The sequence below is a fragment of the Suricata suricatta genome, chromosome 8 (assembly GCF_006229205.1).
Source record: "Suricata suricatta isolate VVHF042 chromosome 8, meerkat_22Aug2017_6uvM2_HiC, whole genome shotgun sequence".
NCBI classification, from domain to species: Eukaryota; Metazoa; Chordata; class Mammalia; order Carnivora; family Herpestidae; genus Suricata; species Suricata suricatta.
In genome coordinates, this window is record NC_043707.1 from 65506282 (window position 1) to 65520444 (window position 14163).

The following is a 14163-nucleotide window of genomic DNA, read 5'->3' on the forward strand; positions in this document are numbered from 1 at the left end:
CCTCTGTACGCACTCTCTCTCAAAATAAATAAGCTTTAAAAAATTACTTTAAAAAACTCTGCAACAGCAAACATAACTACAGTATAAAAGCTAAAAATATGTATCAATTAATAAAATTCAAGTGCCCTTCTCACCTGTCTCCAAATAGCATTGGCTTTTGAAGGCATTGCACACAAGCCTCATGAAACCACTGCTTACATTTGCAGCATTGTAGCATCTTTAAATACCAGCTATAAGAAAAAAGTTAAGATTAAAATTGCTATGTTCGCAGGCAGTTTTAAAAACAAAACCAAAAGTGGCATTATATAAGATACTGTTATGATTACACTATGGCATTTCTGCTATACTTAGTGTTAAATTTTTTCTTTCCCAAAAAGGTTACTTATTTCATCCCTCCTCTCTTTTATTCATAAGAATTTATGAGCTCTTTAAAGATACATCTCCTATTTCTAAATAACAAGTGCTTGGGTTCCTAGACTAGTAAAGAATCTGTCAAAAACAAACCTGGGAATTTTTTTTTCACATCAACTCTCTATACCCTAAGAGAGATCAGTTTCAGAGGTTACTGATGTGTACAGCTGTTTGCCGCATATACCAAACAGCCATAAGCAGCTTTATATCTTCATCACACTGTTTCCATTATTCTTGTCCATTATAACGAAAAGGAATGGAGTATATCAACTTAATAAACTTGGCTAACATAATTACAAATCTAATCAAAGACTCTAATGGGTGTAGAGGCTTTGTGACAGGTTTTGTTCTGTTTCAGAGAGCTGAAGCAGCTAAAATTGGATCGCTAGCTATGGATACCTTCTTTTCAGTTAGTACATGGTTTTGGTATGGATATCCTTATGTGCCACCCAAATAATTCCCTTTCTTCCAATAATTCTTTTGCTCACCCAGTGAGCCCCACACTAATTGTAAGCTTTATTATATGCAAAGGCAAGAAGACTGATACTAAGTAAGGTTATTCATTCATTGAAAGACTAATAAATACTAATTATGGTTCCAAGTACTCAGCTAGGTCCTCTACTAAAGTTAGAGTGGCTAGCAGTATCAAACATAGTTCATGTGGTCGTGGTACTTAAAGAACAATGAATGATCCTCCTTATAAAACGTCTATGATGATTTGCTCCTATTTTGAGTAATACTTCAAATTAAATGGTAGGTATAAATGAGTAAAGGAAAAGATCAATCTCTATGCCAATTCACTGTATCTCTTGTAGAAGTGATTAAAGAAACAAGACAGAATGTTTTTGAAATCTGCAAGTGACCACAAACTAAGAACTGATATAAACATGTCAAATCACAAGTACAAAATTCCAACAAGAGATTCAGCAAAATGAACTAAAAATTAATTCATATACATATCCACTTATTTAAGTTTCATCACTGAACAACTTATGTCCCAGTCACGGTAAACTTTATAGACATTTTCTGTACATGCATTTTAACAGATAATATTTTAATGACAGTCATGTCCAAACATTTTCCTAAACAACACGCTTGTCTTAAGAGAAACATTAAGTCTGAGAGGAAGAAAGACACCAAAAACCAATCATTACAATTTAAAGAGTGAAATATAAAATGCTTCACTGTTTTTTTAAACGCAGTACAAATACATGATGCACAACTTGCCTTAATATGAGCTTGTACAAAAATGAATTAAAGATATTAGTTGACCACCATAAAACCAAAATGATCCCAAAAAACATAATGGGGCAACCTGAGAGGTACTAAATACAATCTCTCCCTGCAACAACAAAAGGATCAGTTCTGAACTCTAATACCCAATTATAATCTGTGGGACTATTCCTGGAAACAATGCATTTTCTAATCGTAACACCGTATTTCAAGAGTAACTTTCAAAAACTGGAGAACAACAAAGAGGTTAGAACTCATGTCATAAAGAATGTCTGGTGGTGATGGAGAATCTGACCTGGAAAAAAAACATTATTTGGTATGAGTCATGGTAGTAGGAAATATGATTGCTGGACTGAAATATTTTAAGAGTTAACTCCTGAGAGAGAGAAGATGTGTTTGTTTAGTTCCAAAGAGCAGAACTAAGAACAGTGATCAGAAGAAGTTAAAGGTAAATTTCTAAACTTTTCTGTTAGAACTGTGATTCATTTATTTAGGTAACATTTAATGATAAAGATGAATATAACTACAGCCCCCAATTTTCTTTATTGATACTTCTATGCATTTACAATTCACTATCATTCCCATGCCACAATTACAACAAAAATAAAGTACATAATATAAACAGAAATCACTTAAAGGACATGAAAGAACTATTTACTTACTCTCCAGGGCCTCCACAGTAGCAATAACATTGTTGGACATTGGTCTTATGACCTGCATCCCATTCAAGGTCTGCCACACTGTAGGGTAAGGTCTGCTTCATGACTTGCAATGCTTTGGCATTTGGTCCTTTCTTAAGCGCACCACCCCTCTATATTAGAGGGAAAAACTTATTATAAACAAGTGCAAGATAAAATTTTAAATACAATTCTTTAACATAAATATGTTTCTGAAACTTCTGAAGAAATTTCCATTCTAAATTTCTTACCATCTCACAAACTCTTTGACTAATAATAATTATTTGTTTTGTTGTTTTTCAAACTATTGCCCCAATTCAAAGACCACTCACTATCAGAAAATAAGTGCAAGGATAGTAGTAGCAAGTCACTTAATAATCATTAGTCAAACAATACGCATACTGCTTACTGCAGTCAGATAAACAGTCAATGTACACAATCATTAAGTTGAGAGTACCTTACAAATTCCATTTAGGGCTTTAGCCCAAAACACTTAAAAAGATACCTTTGTTGTTGTTGCAAAAACACACTGTCGACAGAGCCATTTTTCATCTGAATCAATCACACTGGAATCAATATGAGGTGTGTGACACAACTGATGATATCCTTAATATCAAAAAAAGCATAAAGCAAATTCTATTTTATTAATAAATACTGCAACACAATTTCAAGAAGGCATTTTAGTATTCTCTTCTCCTACATTAATGTATTTACAACTGATGAATAAATTTATGAAAACAGCTTCAAATTACCAATGTATAAAGTATTTTTAATCATTAGTCTTCAATGGGAGCATTAAGTAGGTAATAAAACTTTTCCACAAGATTGTAAGAAATCAATGTTTACCTTGGCCACACTTATCACATATAACCATTTCATTGGGAGCTTCTGAATACTCTTCTTGACATATTGTACAGACCATTTCCCCACTTCCAGAGGCTCCTGAAATGTTTAAAATATGCATTAAATGACAGTCATGATAAAGAAGTATTTCATACAACAAAACTACTTTTTTGTTTTCACTCAGTGGATACCCCATATTGCCAATGTTTCTTCACTAGATCATAATGATTTCTTCTCAAGGCAAAATACTACCTACAAAAGGCTATCTCCCACTTGATAATTTAACCTGCTTTTATGGCAGAGGACATAATTTAAAACACTCTCAAGCAAGATCACTTATCATTCACTTCTAACATTCCCGCTCCCCTGGGAACAGGAGATGGGATGTTTGGTGGACACTACAACTACTCTCCAGGGTATACACCTACTTATACTCATGTATCCACTCACCATGCACTATCTACCATCAAGAGATTAAAGAAAAAGGGCAAAGAAGACATGTCAGTGACCTCTTTCTCTTTGGATGTAGAACATTTCTTTTTACTTCCTAATTTATTAAAGAAGCTAAATCCCAATTACTTAATCTCCAGCTTCTCTAATCTGGAAGTATGGTATCCTATAAAGTCCCAACAAAATCCCCGTGCAACAAAGTTAAGGAGTTCCAGAGTTACTAATTATATTTTTTAGCTGAATAGGTAAATTATTTCTTCTTTAGGCATTTTTACTCTAAAAACAATTTTATTCCATAAAATTTAGAAAATGATTTTAACACTCTAACATCATTACTCCCAATATTCTCTTGTCAATTTCATAGTTAAACTACATGGTTTATTCACACGCCAACAATAATAAAAATTTACTATATGCTGCTATGGGTCAAGTACTGTTAGGCTCTTGACATATATTATTTTGTTTAAAAAAAATTTCTTTACACTTATTTATTTTTGAGAGACAGACAGTGTGAACAGGGGAGGAACAGAGAGAGAAAGACACACAGAATCTAAAGCAGGCTCCAGGCTCTGTACAGAGCCCGACGCAGAGCTCGAACCCACGAACAGTGAGATTGTGACCTGAACCGAAGTCAGATGCTCAATTGACTGAGCCACCCAGGCACCCTTATTTTGTTTAATTCTACAACTTATTAGATAAGAATGCTATTTAGAGAGAGGAATTGAGGCTCAGAAAGATAAAGTAAGCCAAGGACCCTCAGAAAGTATCAAGGCCAGGATTTAAATCCAGATATGCTAGAGTCTATATTCTCTCCACTGTGAGAAGATTCCTTTCATCATTATTCTGTAATATTTTTTCTATCAAAAGTATTGTTCACACTGCTGTTTTCAAAATTATAACTTCTAAGAGCTGCGTAATATTCCATTCAGTGGTAAAAAAACAAACTTTATTATGCCTCTATTCTTAGATACATGTTAGCAAATTGTTTGTTTGTTTGCATTTTACACTCTTGGCCCCTTCCCCACCTCTCCCAGGGTTTTTTTACTTCCTTCTACACTTGGCAGGACATGGCCTCCATAGCTTCTGGTTTATGGCTCCAGTCAGGAGAGTAATCACTGAGCCTAACACCTCTCAGTCCAAATCTACAATTCCCTAGAAAAGGACCAATGGCTCCAGATTTTGTCTTAGATATATTAGATATTTTGTTGCTGTTAAAATAAAAATAAAACTAGAGTAAATATTTTCCACCTAGCTTTTTCATTTTTGAATTATTTCTTTTGAATAAACTGCTAGAAGTGAGTCTGCAGTATTGAATAAAGAATGTAAAGCATTTTTAGGCATTCAATGCAACAGGTAAAGTAATACCCAAAATAAAAATTTTAACTGCCATCAGTAGTGTATTATTTTCACAGAAGCCATAATAGTGTTAGGGTTAAAATTAAAAATCCTTTTAAATTTATTTGTTTTAACCTATCTCCCTTTTATAATGCACATATGAATACTAACATGACTGATTACATATTTTTCCTTATTTACATAAACTTTTTAAAAGAATCTTATTAGATGGATGAAATTACTCCAATTTACTCTGCTGTTCTGGAGTGCCTGGGTAGCTCAGTCAGTTAAGCATCTGACTTTTGATTTCGGCTGTCATGATTTCATGGTTCTTGAGTTTGAGCCTGAGTTGGGCTCTGCGCTGAAAGGGCTGAGCCTGCTTGGGATTCTCTCTCCCCCACTCTCTCTGTCCCTGCTTTCTTTCTCAAAACAAACAAATATTGTTTTTAATTAAGTTATTTTGATATGTATCTATTATTAGCAAGTTTTTCTATAGGAAGAAAATTACTAAAGCTACTCTCCACATTGCAATCTGCCATAATGCAGTTTTCAGATTCATTTGTTCATTCTGCACTTGCTCCAATTACATGTATGCTTTTTTTTAATGTTTTTTTTTATTTTTGAGAGACAGAGCGTGAACAGGGGAGGCTCAAAGAGAGATGGAGGTACAGAATCTTAAGCAGGCTCCAGGCTCTGAGCTAGCTGTCAGCACAGAGCCCGATGTGGGGCTCGAACCCACAAACTGTGAGATCATGACCTGAGCTGAAGTCGGATGCTCAACTGACTGAGCCACCCAGGCGCCGCACATGCATGCTACTTTCTGGCTGCTATAAAGAGTTAAATAGCCAAGGAGCAATCTTTTTGTCATTTTAATTATAAGGATAATAAAAAGAAGCCAGTGAGCAAAAACAATCCAGACCACTAAACTGATATACAGTAGTTGGATATCCCCCTCCATCACTTTCACAACTTTTTATATGTACTGCTGGCTTTCTTCTGCCTGTCTGGAAGGAAGGAAGTGATAGAGGGAAAGAGGGAGGGAAGGAGGAGACAAACAGAAAAGCAAACAGATCTACATTTAACCTGAAGGAGCCCTGAAAAATTGAAAGGGAAACATAACTAAGAGAAAAAAAGAAGGAGCAAAACATGTTTCAGTTTAGGGCGCCTAGATGGCTCAATTGGTTGAGCGTCCAACTTTGGCGCAGGTAATGATCTCACAGTTTGTGAGTTCAATCCCCACATCTGTGCTGACAGTTCACAGCCTGGAGTCTGCTTCGGATTCTGTGTCTCCTTCTCTCTCTGCCCCTCCCCTACTCATGTTTTCTTCCTCTCAAATTAAATAAACATTTAAAAACAACAACAACAACAGGGGTGCCTGGGTGGCTCAGTCGGTTAAGCCTCCGACTTCAGCTCAGGTCAGATCTCATGTTTGTGGGTTCGAGCCCCGCATCGGGCTTTGTGCTGACATCTACCTCAGAGCCTGGAGCCTGCTTCAGATTCTGTGTCTCCCTCTCTCTGCCCCTCCCCCTCTCATGCTCTGTCTCTGTCTCAAAAATAAGTAAAAACATTAAAAAATATTAAAAAAAATAAAAACAACAACAACAACGATACCCGTTTCAGCTCTACCACCAAGAAAGACCTATGTTTACAAACTAAAATAGAAAAGATAATAAGGTATGCAGAGTAACAAGATCTGCTCAATATTACTACTGTGGGAGACTCCCTATCTTTCTCCTATCCCTTTTCTCACTGACTCCTCAACTGCAGATGCAAAACATAATTTCAGTATTTTAATCAGTCTCAAGAACTGCAAAAAGTATCTCTTGAAAGGCATTTTACTAGACTAAGAGCATTTGAGTTCCCCACCTAAGCCCTGAGTACTAATTATGTAGATGGTAATTAGAACATTTCTAATCCCTTTACCAAAACTTTATTCTTTAAAAAAAAAAAATTAAAAATGAGATCAAGAAACAGAACACAGTAGTACATCTAGGTGACTCAGTCAGTTAAGCATCCAAGTCTTAATTTCGGCTCAGGTCATGATCTCACAGTTCATGAGTTTGAGTCCCACATCGGGCTCTGCGCTGACAGTGCAAAACCTCTTGGGATTCTCTCTCTGCCCCTTCCCATCCACAAAATAAATAAACTTAAAAAAAAAAAGAAAAGAAAAGAACACAGTAGTAACCTACCATAGAGTTGCAATTGAGATTCAAATTCAAAACCCAATCACTAAATATTTTAGAAAGGTATCCATCCTTTAGGAAAAGTAAATTTAGATATCCTTTCTATGAGATATGAAACACAGGTCTTACTTAGTGCAGCCTATTAACTCAATTTTAAAAAAGTGGGGCTTTAGTGTGTAGCTAAAATATTCAGTCTTTTAATATTCATACTTTTTATAAATCACTTTTCATGAGAGATACCTAGAAAATCATTTTTATCTAACAGATTCAAAGAGCGCACAGTAATTAGAAAATTATTACAATAGTAAAATAGAAAACACTACAAGAAACATACCTGTACTCATTTTTACCTGCACCCAACTATAGCCTCATTTTCCCATCTAAACATAAAAACCATAAATGATCATTTAAAATAACTCTTGTTAATGAGTATTTCCAGTACTCTAAACCTGCTTAATATATCCTAATTTCCCCCCAAAATATATAACAAATAGCATGTTCTCAATAAATATTAGCTCTCTACATTACTTTTTTCTTTAATCTTTTTTAATGTTTATTTTTGAGAGAGAGCAAGACAGAGAGAGAGAGAGCACGCACATCAGCAGGGAAGAGGCAGAGAGACAGAGGGAGACACAGAATCCCAAGCAGACTCCAGGCTCCAGGCTCCAAGCCGTCAGCACAGAGCCCGATGTAGGGTTGGAACTCCCAAACTTCGAGATCATGACCTAAGCTGAAGTCAGACACTTAACCAATTGAGCCACCCAGGGTCCCCTTTCTACATTACTTTTACTAATAAAATCAAGTAACAGTTAAGTTGAAGCCTAAAGTGTTACTCATATTAGTGACTAAACATTTTTCTTCAAAGCTATTAGATAGGCCGTAACAATAGTTTACAGATGCGCAATCATTGATGCATCTGTTCTTGAGTCTACCTCTACCCTATCAAGAATAATTCCTCTTCTTTCAGAGTCTATGACACAGAGTATGTAACATCTTAAAGAGTATAAAGAATACATCTCCTCAAAAGTGATTCTGACCTATCCTAATAGACTGTACTCAACAGAAAGCACTTAGAAAATGACAGGCTTTAAAAAAAAAAAAAAAAAAAAAAAAAAAGAGGGAAGGAGAGGGGAGGGCAAGGAAGGAAAGTACCAGCTAAAGAAAATCAATTTTTAGTGTAAATCATGTTCAAGAGAAATAGTAGCACCTGCCTGTTTGAATGTCCTTCCAGAGAACCCAGGATTTAGAACTGTCTTCAAATATGATGAAGCAGCTCTGTTTTAATATGTTTATCTGAAATACAAAAGAATATTTCAGGTGATTTGTTTTTAAGTCAAAAACATGAAGTTAAATTTAAATTCAAAATTATTAAAAGTTTCTGTAAAACAAACAAAAAAAAAGGTAAAAGATATATAAAGACAACTTGCCTTTTTGATAGTTCCAAGATAAAACAAGCCATCTGACCATCTAGCTAGGACATCCTGACCCTCTTCAAATTTACATGCTGGCTTTTTGACTTTATGTCCATCCTGTAAAGACAGCTTGGTCAAGGATGTTGGGGTCTTTTGGTTTCGACGTAAAGGAGACCGCTTGTGGACCAGTGAATTACCTGCCCCTGTAGAGTCTCTGTTTAGGAAATAAAAGACCACATACAAGATTAACTTACTTGTAGAGCTTATTTATAGACCAATGATATGCTTTATATATTAATCAAAAATTTTTATTAAAAACCTTAAATTGAGGGAAATTATAACAAGTACCTCACATCATAAATATTCTCCAGGAAGTTTAAAAGAAAATGATACCTGTTCTCAATATTCATTCAGTGCCTATCCTTAGTGAGGCAAGGATTCAGCAATTACTCCAAGACCACACATATTCAGGGTAGCTATTATCAAAATCACAGTGCTAAGTTGAAGTGGGTAGGCCACGGTCAGGAGCAAAGTATGCCTTAAACCTAATCACTGGTTAAGATAAACTTAAAGAAGTTACATGGCACAATTTCATAAGCCCTTGAAAAAGAATAAAAATGATTATGCCACATGTAGTTAACCAGTGACTTAAGGGCAGCTGGGTATATTCGACTCATTGGTGGAGGAGTCATGACCTCCTTACAGGGAATCACTATTGAATTAAGTCCTGTTTATTGATGGAAATGTGTCAAAGTCCCTCAAATATATAGAACAGGAGTTTAGGAAAAAAAATGAGAGCCACCAGTTTCACAAAATCATACTCAAATGATAACATCATTTGCATTTTTTAAGCAAAAGACCCCAAAATTATGTATTCCAAAATTACATTATAATTTATATAGTAGCTATTCCATAAACCGTATATCCACAGCATAACCACTATCAACTTTTCTCAAAGGTAACAAAGCAATGTTTGTTTGGTTGCACTGTCTCAATTTAGATGTTTTACAAGATGCATACATATGACAATGCATAAAACTAGACAGGTGACAATTCAAAAGTAGATAGTATAAGAGTGCATCAAAAATAAAACACGTGGGGAAGAAAAATATGTTTCAATATTTAGGAACTGGGACTACCTAATTTCAATACCTAATAATACACAAATTCTAGGAAATTCTGTCATCAGCCACGACATGAATGAACCTTGAACACATTATGCTAAACAAAATACTCCAAACAAGAAAACAAATATTGCCTAATTCCACTTGCAAGATGTAACTAGAGTATCAAATTCAAAGAGACAGAGAGTAAAATGATGGTTGCCGGAGGCTGGGAGGAGTGTTATAGACAGTGTTTTTGTATTTTTTCAAATGTTTTTTTTAATGTTTATTTATTCTTGAGAGAGAGCATGAGCAAGGGAGGGGCAGAGTGAAAGGAAGACACAGAATCAGAAGCAGGCTCCAGGCTCTGAGCTGTCAGCACAGAGCCTGACATGAGGCTCAAACTCATAAACCATGAGATCATGACCTGAGGTGCCCCTGGAGTTAGTGTTAAAAAGGATACATAATGGAGTTTCAATTTGAAAAATATACTACATTTTTTCTTCGAGTTATTTAAATCCCAATTATTTAAATAAACAGTATAATCTTAGTTTCAGGTACAGAATTTAGTAATTCATCACTTACATATAACACCCAGTGCTTCACAAGTACTCTTCTTGATACCTATTATTTAACCCATCCCCCCCACCACTTCCCCTCTAGTAATGAAAGACACACTACACCTTAAAGATATCCAAAGGAATAAGGAAGTCTGCTGAAAACCATTAATATACGTACCCAAGGAGTTCAACAAGCTCCAAGTAGGACACATGCAAACATCTATACTGGGATTTAACACAGTAAAAATGCTAAAAGCCAGCAAGAAAAACAACTCATCATGTACAAAAAAACCCCAGTAAGATTAACTTCTCATCAGAAACCATGAAGACCAGGGGCACCTGGTGGCTCAGTCAGTTGACCTCAACTCAGGTCATGATCTCACAGTCTATGAGTTCAAGCCCCCCCATCAGGCTCTGTGCTGACAGCTCAGAGCCTTGAGCCTGCTTCAGATTCTCTCTCTCTTTCTCTCTCTCTCTCTCAGCCCCACTTGCGCTCTCTCCCAAAAATATATACAAAAAAATTATTTTTAATTTAAAAAAAAAACAATGAAGGCCAGAAGGCAGTGAGATACTATATTCAAAGTACTGAAAGAAAAATCGGTCAACCAAGAATCTTAATACACAACCAAACTAACTTTCAACAATGAAAGCAAAATAAAGATATTTCAGATAAACAAAAACTGAGAGAATTTGTTGCTAGCAGAGCCACCTTACAAGAAATAACAAACAAGTTTGTAAGGTTGAGTAAACCAAAGTGGAAATTCAAATATACACACACACACCATCATTACCACCACCACCACCACCACCACCACCACTAACAAACACTTGTAAAGGTAATTAAGCAATTATAAAAGACAGTATAAATACATATTTCTTCTGCCTCAGGCATATAAAACGTGTGTATAATTGTACTGTTAGGCCTACAACATACAGAAAATGTAATATATATTTGACAATAACAGCACAAAGGAGGTAGTGGGAACAAAACTGTATTAATGAAAATAAATGACACCAGATGGTAACCTCAACCCATGGAACAAATGAAAAAAACCAAAAATGGTAAATAAGAAAGTAGATGTAAGTGAAGTATATAACTTCAAAGATATATATGCTGTATACCCAAGTCAGTTACTGTTTCGGGTAAAAATGATGTTCTATGAAAAAGGTGTAGTTCAGTGGGCAACTCAAACAATGAAATAAAAACCTTATGTATACCTCCTAGTTCATCATACATGGTATTAAAATCCTAAAGTAACTGGTAAAATTTAGTAAAAACAATTTTTACTATTTCTTCAAGAATGTTCTTTAGGGGTTCCTGGGTGGCTCAGCGGGTTAAGCGTCCGACTTCGGCTCAGGTCATGATCTCATGGTTCATGGGATCAAGCCCCACGTCAGGCTCTGTGCTGACAGCTCAGAGCCTGGAGCCTGTCTTCGGATTCTGTGTCTCCCTCTCTCTCTGACCCTGCCCTGTTCACACTGTCTCTCCCTCTCTCAAAAATAAAACATTTTTTAAAAATTAAAAAAAAATCATGTTCTTCAGCAAAAACAACGATTATCTTTGAGCATGTGTTTACTGTCAGTGTTCAACAATGAACACTGTCTTGTTTCATAGTAAGACGCACAGCAGTTTAACCACTGACTTCACACCATCTGTACAGATGTCAACCCAGTGAGAAAGGCAAATAATATATAAGCATTTTGAAAATTATTTTGACCTTGTAGACTCCTGCAAGGATCCATGGATCACATAGTGAGAACTATGCTCTTAATAAATATATGCTGCCATATATTACTGCCATTGACAGCTGTGAGGAAAAGGCATTTAGTGTGATGATTAAAGGGTTAAACACTGGGGTGCCTGGGTGACTCAATTGGTTAAGCTTCTGGCTCTTGGTTTCGGCTCAGGTCATGAGCTCATGGTTCATGACTTCAAGCCCAACATTGGGCTCTGCTCTGAAGAGCTTGCTTGGGATTCTCTCTCTCGGCCCCTTTATCCTTCCCAAGGTTATTTCCCTCATTTTCCCTCATTATTGTCACTGATTATTTCCCTCCTCTAGAGAAGGTGCCCTTTATTAGAAGCCATTTTTCTAACCTTAGAATTTATTATTTCCTTTCTGATTATAAGGGTAATCATAAGATGGTAAAATAAATAATATAGAAAAGAGTGAAAAGTGAAAATTCCCCATGCTACTTCCTCCCACAAAAGAACTACTTTTCTACTGACTTTTAACATACACACACCCCTAACATACGTAGACATAATTCATATAAATGTTTTAATAAAAAGTGGAATATTATATAACTGTTATATAACTTTTCTCACACAATAATGTATCTGGGACACCACAATATACTTACACAGTATAAAACAAAAGTATGTAAGATAATTTTTCTTTAAATGCTAAGCTACATGCCAACTACTACCCAATTGAGGAACATTTGGTATGTTTCCAATGTTTTACTTTTACAAGCAATATAAAGCTCATCCTTTTACATTTTATTTTTTAAGTGTTCCCCTTACTACATGGAATAAACTCACAAAGAATAATTATATACCAGGGTGCCTCAGTGGTTGAGTGCGTTACGTGTATGACTTCGGCTCAGGTCACGGTCTTACAATTTGTTGAGTTCAAGCCCCATGTTGGGCTCTCTGCCGTCAGTGCAGAGTATGCTTTGGATCCTCTATCCCCTCTCTGCCCCTCCCTTACTCTCAAAAATGAGCAAACATTAAAGAAAAATCTTTAATAAAAAAAGCTTACTACTATATATCAAAGTATATACACATTTTTTCCTTTGAAGAAAGTCACAAACATATGCAAAAGCAGACAAAACAATTGAAACAGACCATCAGGCAGTCACAATTCAGTTTCAATTACTATCTCATGGCCAATACTATTTCATTTAAACACCCCATTCCTCAACCTACATTATGTATATATTGTAATAGATATTATCAAATGAATCTCCCAAAATGTTACTAATTAACACTCACTGACACTACCAAACAGTACTTGAAGGCCCGTATCTTCACCAACAGTATTCCTTTTGCTGTTTGACAACAAACACATACACACACACACAATTTCAATCTACAATTCTATTATTATTAGAGAAGGATTTTTTCCATAGGTTTGCTAATTTGTAGGTCTTCTGGTAACAGCAGATTCCCTGCCTTTTTAAATGAAATGTGCATCTTTGTCATAATGACTTAAGAGCATCTTATATATATTATGAATAATAACACTTTGTTATACATGTTGGAAATGTTTTTCCCAGCTCACACATTATAAAAGTGCCATGACAAAGACGTTTTTTTTTAAAGTAGGATCCAAGGAGGAGCCAAGATGGCGGAGAAGAAGGGAGCTCTGTAAACTTCGTCTGCCCCATCAATCGAACTGAGAAGGGCATTACTCTCATCTGCAAGGGCGGAAGGAGAAAATAAGAACTCCAGAAAGAAGAGAACCTGAAGGATACCTGAGTGAGTAAGTGTGAACTGGGGAGATTGGAAAACGGGCCAGCCCGAGACGGGCAGGGGAGGTGGCAGCCCCAGCCCAACGCGGGGCAAGCGCGCGGAGCCCAAGAAACAAAAGGAGGAGACAGAAATACTAAACACATTCATAGTCCTGTCTCTGGGGAAGAGGTAAAGAACGCTTAACCGTGCTTGGAGAGAGAAGCTCACTCCATAGATAACTGCTGGGTAGCCTAAATCCCGAACCCAGGTGTCACAAGGGAAGGAACAGCTTCCAGACCTGCGCCATCTTGGCAGGGAGTCAGCGGCCCCAGCAGCGACAGCGTCAGGGGAGCTCACTTCAACCTCCGTTTTGGGAGTAGGAGCACGCACCTCTTTTCCACGCGCATCTTGCCCCCAGCATTGGCGGTGCAAATCCTGAATCCCGGGTGCCAACAGGGAGAAAATAGCCCCCACCTCTGCGTGATCCCGGCAGGGAGTTGGC

The 14163-nt window shown here is 36.4% G+C and overlaps 1 protein-coding gene across 4 annotated transcripts in view; it reads right to left on the reverse strand.

The window, feature by feature from the left end:
• The window catches only part of MTF2 (metal response element binding transcription factor 2), an 81381-nt gene that overhangs the window by 20354 nt on the left and 46864 nt on the right, over positions 1–14163 (reverse strand). For 2 of the 4 annotated variants that reach the window (XR_003911731.1, XM_029947178.1), the window contains exons 2-7: positions 8560–8758; positions 8344–8425; positions 3168–3263; positions 2827–2927; positions 2307–2455; positions 135–230 (exon numbers count right to left, since the gene is read on the reverse strand). Coding sequence is in view for 3 of the 4 variants with exons in the window: in XM_029947178.1 (XP_029803038.1) it covers positions 135–230; positions 2307–2455; positions 2827–2927; positions 3168–3263; positions 8344–8425; positions 8560–8758 (723 nt within the window). In the remaining variant the exon portion in view is untranslated. Of the gene's footprint in view, positions 1–134; positions 231–2306; positions 2456–2826; positions 2928–3167; positions 3264–8339; positions 8426–8559; positions 8759–14163 lie in introns of those variants that run through there. The other 2 variants (XM_029947180.1, XM_029947179.1) reach the window with 2 other exon arrangements.